Here is a 6,410-nt window from a genome sequence, read left to right as displayed (position 1 = left end):
TTTGATACTAGATCTCATTGGTTAGCCAGCTGGTCTTCAACGAAGAGTCCAGAGGATATTATTGTAACAATGGACTCGGAATTTTGGAAAATGATGATAAAAATATTATGATTTCTATTGAAGGATTGTTTTAAAGTCAGTCGAATCTATTTATAAATCGTAATTTCATACTGGATGTGTATGTGGTATGCCTACCTTAATTTTTGCATGAATCGCCCCGGCTAGGGGGCCTGGGAACTCTTTTCCTTGGTACCCGGGAAAAAACACAACCAAATCCTTATAAAGGAATCCCACCAATACAGTGGTCGGGTGGTTGGCTAGCCCATGGGCTGGATGGGGTTAGGTTGGATCGGAGGATTCTTGAGAAACAACTAGATACGATTAGTTACGTTAATTAGTTTAAATCCTCAGAAGACCTTGTTCTGTGGGAGGGGATTAGCGGCTGTGCCTCGTAAATAAGAAAAAAGGTGGTGATTCAATGGACCAGTGCAAGTCTCTTCTTGATCTGACTATGTGACTTCAGGTTCAGTCAGATCAGTTTAGGCTAGTTAAGACTTTGACTCATTGGAGTAATTCCCCCGTTAGAAGATTTTTCCCATGGCGGAATCGCCCGTGCCTTCCGGGCGAGGGGAGTCTTCCGGGCTCGGTCTTGGAGGGACCGCCGCCCGGGCTAGCCTCTCCTCCCGAACATCCGTGGGTGAGGCCCTGAGTGTGGATCCCCGCCCCGCACGGGAGGCCGACCATGCTTCCGCCCCGGCAGGGCACCGCGGAGGGGGTAGGGACTTCAGAATTGTACCTTCCAACATTTGGTCTTGTATTACCTCGAACATCCAAAACAACATAAAAACATTCCCATTATCTTCAAAAGCCCATTTTGCAACTCTAAATGTCAACAATCCCTACAAACTTCTGACACACAATTCCAGAGCACAAGGTTTGAGCTCGATGGCACCTTCTTGATCATGGTTATTTCTTTGTCGATGATGTTGTTCAAATCTTTACCCTTTTACCCACTAAATTTACATGTTTCCTCCAAAGCAGTTAACTGCTATTATCCCACACGTGTGTATACAATGGCAAATAGGTTCTTGTAAGTCTTTCACCTTACAAAGTGCCACTGGGTAAAGTGACCTCTCAAAAGTCTCCTACCTCTATAAGTACTTCACTTTCTTTGTTAGAATTATGAGCTCTTAATTGGTTGCAACCAAATAGAGGGATCTATAAGTACTTCACTTTCTTTGTTAGACTTATGAGGTCTTAATTGATTGCAACCAAGCAAAGAGCTAACTCAGGATGGGTGACATACTAGACTGCCTCTTGCATGTGAATCAAATAAGAGGCAAAGTAAATACTAGATGGCCATGCACAATCCACCTTTGACAAAGATTGTTGTTTACTCTTATGTAGACATCCAAAATCTACCTTTGGGTTGTTACCACATCCATCTTTAATTATCCTAATGGGTGTTCCTCCTATAGATCCTTCATATTTAACTAAAAGGGATATTTTATAGACCTTGTGTCCATGGTTCCTCTAGTCCAAGATAATTAATTAACAACCTTCTTTGCATGTATGCAAGAACACTCATGCCTATCTTGCATAGCAAGTGAATGCCTTCAAGTCTGGTGGAGGTAATTTCTCCTACCCTTCACTAGTGCCAAACTCCTTTGACCTTAGACTATTGATGTGTACTGATTCTATGGTACTTAACATGTACTTGCACACAAATGATTTCCAAAACATATTGCTATTTTTATTGACGTCTAATGCACACTGTGCCTGTGTACATGTGTGTCTAGTTTAGTAGTTAACATGTGCTATTTTGGGTTATCGGTACAAATAGTAAGCATCTCCACCTTCCTCATATTGTGCCTTTATATGTGTACATGTGTATGTAGTGTAGTAGTTAACACCTACTATTTTGGGTTACTGGTATGACATCTCCACCTTCCTCATACTTATAGTGGTGGCTACTCATTAGCTTTATTTAATAGTTGTTGTTTGGGATCCCCTCTAGCTCCGTCTAGCTCTATTGCCTTTATGGACACACAAAAGCATGCAAACACCCAGTTGCACCAATTTGAACACAACACAAATCACTTGTGAAATGATGAACACCCTTCTCTATAGGAGGCCTTTTGCCACACCTCATTTGATTTTTTGGTTTGCTTGGAAAAAGTCACTTGGAGTATGGTAGAACTCCTTCATATGCAACTATGAGGTTTTGATTGGCCCAAGATTTATTAAGGGTTATCTTCACCTTTGTTCACTTGGGCACCCTTGAAATAGCCTGAAAACATGCCTTTCTTCACCTTTGATGTCCAATCACCCTTATCTACAATGAAATGTCACACATGAAGTCGAGCATGTAATGAGAAAGATCCGCAATGTGCTCATTACCACATGCTAGCATTTAATAAAACTTACCTCAAGATTAAGGCTTTTTATGCTCATCATAAGAGTTGCAACGTGCGCATGCCCACATGTTAGCATTTAGCATTTATAAAGCCTTCTCTCTTAAGGTTTTCGATTCTCATAAGAGAGGACCCAAAAATCTTGTCTCTAAATTCTCATAAGAGAGGACCCAAATACCTTATCTCTTAAGGTTTTCTATGCTCATAATTCTCTCTCTCTCTCTCTCTCTCTCTCTCTCTCTCTCTCTCTCTCTCTCTTACAAACACACTCACACACTGATTTCAGATTTTTAATATTTGTATCTCAAACTATAGATACTAATATTTTTTCATATGCACACATACATCACATATATCATAACTATGTATTGACTTTTTTTTTAAAAATATTTATAGATACGTTTATTATGTTTTAGATATTTATATATACGCTAAATTTCCTACTAAGATTCTTATAATTTTGAGAAAGTAGCCCACACTTGCATTTATGTTCATCAAGGACTCAACCACCTTGCAAGTGGGCGACCTACTTGGACCAAATATTGCCCATAATCCCCCTAAAAAAAGGAACCCACCTTTGAAATTGACAAGATATTGCCCTTAACCCCCCCCCTCAGAAAAGAAACCCACCTTTGAAATTTGAGTTCCAGATGATTTTGATTTTGCTGAGAAATTGGTTTTACTTAAAGGCCAAGGTGAGGATTTCAATTCTCAAGTTCAAATGTTAGCCTTGAGGCCACCCTACCTCTACCACACCCCTTGATTTTAATGGCTTGGGATTAAGCACTATTATTGATCCCAAAGAAAAAAGAAAAAAGAAATTTGAGGTTCAAGTGAGAAGTGGGTATCCGTGAAGGATGTACGCCTTCAATTGAGGCCACCCTACCTCTCCCAACCCTTGACTGTTATTCCTCCACTTGTTTGGATTTAAACCCATCGTTCTTCACCTCCAGATCAGCGTGTTATTCACACTTAAGTAATAGTAGTAGTACTAGTACTACTATGGCTGTGCAAACCTTAGATGTGTGTGCGATAAAGCCAATACATGAAACGGAAAGGCATAGGATTGTGCTGCCACCCGCGGATGTACACTTCCGAGGCTACCCTTACATAAGGGAGGTGTTGTTCTACAAGACGACAGCCGCCGCCGCCGACGACGATGCAGCTAATGTGGCCACCCTGATGGAGGGGCTGAAGCGCGGGCTGTCGAAGGTACTCGTGGAGTTCTATCCGGTGGCCGGGCGGCTTGTGGAGGAGCCGGACGGAAGCCTCAGCCTCGACTGTAACGACGCTGGAGTCGAGTTCGTCGAAGCCATCATCCATGCCTCCTTCGATGAGCTGGAGGCGCAACACTTCCCCATGCGAAGCTTCTTCGACGACCTGGTTCCCATGGCCCAATCTCGCTCTGGCCTCAATACAGACGATGTCATCCTCTCCATCCAGGTTTTCTCTGAGATTCAAAGAAAAACACAGAAACGCGAGAGAGAGAGAGAGAGAGAGAGAGAGAGAGAGAGAGAGAGATCTTTTCTACGTCTGATGGGGCTGTGCGCTCGCGCGCACGGAGAGAGAGAGAGAGAGAGAGATCTTTTCTACGCCTGATCGGGCTAGCAAATCTCGCCCGCTAGATTTTTCGATTATTTTGTTGTTAAGATGTGAAATAAAATTTCGAAATCTAGTGATTAGCATATCATAACACATGCACATGTGTGAACCTCGCAACTTGGAACAATGTGGACTTTAAAACCATGCACATAAAAGTTGCCTTACCCTACTTAAAACATTTATTAGTGATTGTCTCTAACTCTACTTAAGGTGCATGGCAGGTTACTAGATTCCAAGGAGGTGGAGGTATTGCAATTGGCTGTGCGTCAAGTCACATGGTCATGGATGGACACTCATATTGGCATTTTCTCAAGTCATGGGGCCAATGTTGCAGGGGTGAGGGTCTATCGCTAGCACCCTTTCATGTGCGAGGAGTACTGAGGCCAGAATGTTGGAGAGAACCTACAAAAGCTTATGAAAGCATCAAAATGGCAAGCAAGAAAAGTAGTTTTGTTTTTGCTACCTTGCCACCAAGGCCACCACCACAAGAGTTGCAAAGAGTGATACACTTCTCAAAAGGTGTTATAGAGAAGCTTAAGCAAGTCGCAATCAAAGAATCTGGAAATGCACAAATCAGTAGCTTCCAAGTGGTCATAGCATGCATGTGGAAACGGTTGATCGACGCGGAGGCTGACTTGCTACCACTCGACCAACACGTATGGCTTGTTTTACCAATTGACATGAGAAGTAGACTTTTGCCAAGCATAACCTCGGCTTACTTTGGCAATGCATTGCTAGATGCCCAAGTGCGCACGAGTCCTCATGAGCTTCTAGCAACACATGCCTTTGAGTGCACAGCTGGTCGTATCTGCGAAGCCATTCAAGAGGCCACCAAGGATGCTCACATCAAAGAAATCCTTGTTGATCCTCATTCTATAGCATCCTTGCATGAATCCATCTCCCATGGCACCAAGCTCACCGTAGTTTCCCAAGGCCCTAAATTTCCCGTATATGATATTGATTTTGGCTTTGGGACTCCTATTATAGTTCGCCCTGCTCGTACCAAAGAAAATGTTATATTTGTTTACCCTAGCAAGGATCTTGGTGGCATTGACATGTGTATTTGCCTCCACAATGATCATGTTCTCAATGCTTTCCTTCAACAATCTACCCCTACCATTGACCTTTGAGAACATATTCAAATATTTAATAATTGACATTTATAAAAAGGTATGTATTTAGAACATCAATCTTCGAGCATTGAGTCAATGATTATGATACTAAGCTTTCCCCATGAAGCTTTATAAAGGTACATTTAGAACATCAATCTTCAAGCATTGAGTTGATGATTATGATACTAAGCTATCACCATGAAGCTTTATAAAGGTGAACATGACGACACTTTATATTAGTTTTTTGTGACATTAGAGACATGAGAGATCTCTCCCCCCTCATGCTCTTAGCTTGGCCCTTCTCTTATTATTCCCTTTTAAAGTCCTCCGAAATTAAAGAATATAAAGAAAAACATGGTAGATGCTGGAAAATAAAAGGTGATATTTACTCAACCCAAAAGAGACCCAAAATTACAAAACTTCAACCTTGTGGTTGTGTAAAAACTTAAACCTCCAAGCTCCTAATCTAGCCAATTTCTCTTTCTAATTCATGATCTTATTGTAATGAATCTATGGCTTGTGTCACAATATGTAAACACACTTGAACCCAAAATTACAAAACTTCAACTTAAAATATGTAGCGGAGGGTTTCTTACTAGAATAAGCTTCACTACCTTTGTGTAATTCCTATTAAGGCATTACTAGAATAAGCTTCTTGATGTGTGTAGCTCATGTTAAGGATATGTATAGTAGCATTACTTGTATTGGCCAAAATAAAAGTCTAAAATCCTTTTCCTTTAAGCTCTTTGAGGTGTGTAACTCCTATTAAGGAGTTACTAGAATAAGCTTCTTGAGGTGTGTAACTCTTGTTAAGGATTTGTGTAGTAGCATTACTTGTCTTGGACAAAATAAAATGCAACTGTGTGATTCTTACTCTCTATAACACCATTTTATCATGGAGTATAAGTAATCACCATCAAATGTTGCTTGATCTCGTGCTCCTCATATATTAGGCATTGAGTTCACTTGATGTGAATTCTCTTTCTCGATTTGTTTGAAACTTCTTTAGTCTCTTTTATGTCTCATCCTCTACACAGCTTTACCATATTTTGATTTTTCCAAAAGCTTTAGCCTTATCCCAAAGAAAATACACCCATATCTTCCTATTAATAGTCATCAAACAGTAAAAAAGAAGGAAAAGGAACCACCTAATGTAGTGGTGGTTGGCATTTTACTAGAAAGGTCTACATGTAAAAGCTCTAAAGGATGCTTGATTTCTTGTGGAAATGTATGCCAATGTTGCTTGCCCATTATACAAGCTTCACATGTAGCCATTCCTATG

The 6,410-nt window shown here is 40.9% G+C and overlaps 1 protein-coding gene across 1 annotated transcript; it reads left to right on the top strand.

Moving 5' to 3' along the window:
* The first annotated feature begins 3,391 nt into the window (after positions 1-3,391).
* LOC147614250 (shikimate O-hydroxycinnamoyltransferase-like) lies at positions 3,392-5,225 on the top strand. The gene is made up of 2 exons (XM_086780431.1): positions 3,392-3,857; positions 4,238-5,225. The coding sequence occupies exons 1-2, from the start codon at positions 3,417-3,419 to the stop codon at positions 5,144-5,146; spliced, it is 1,350 nt and encodes a 449-aa protein (XP_086636557.1). The 5' UTR covers positions 3,392-3,416; the 3' UTR covers positions 5,147-5,225.
* The last annotated feature ends 1,185 nt before the right edge of the window (positions 5,226-6,410 follow it).

The sequence above is a fragment of the Cibotium barometz genome, chromosome 42 (assembly GCF_041138505.1).
Source record: "Cibotium barometz isolate CiBa-2024 chromosome 42, ASM4113850v1, whole genome shotgun sequence".
NCBI lineage: Eukaryota > Viridiplantae > Streptophyta > Polypodiopsida > Cyatheales > Cibotiaceae > Cibotium > Cibotium barometz.
Note: the sequence above shows the minus strand (reverse complement) of the source record. Positions and strands in the feature narration are given on the sequence as shown.

Coding starts and splice junctions, on each gene's coding strand:
- LOC147614250 (XM_086780431.1), top strand. CDS start 3,417: ATGGCTGTGCAAACCTTAGATGTGTGTGCGATAAAGCCAATACATGAA. Junction 3,858..4,237: donor ATGTCATCCTCTCCATCCAG/GTTTTCTCTGAG, acceptor GGTGCATGGCAG/GTTACTAGATTCCAAGGAGG.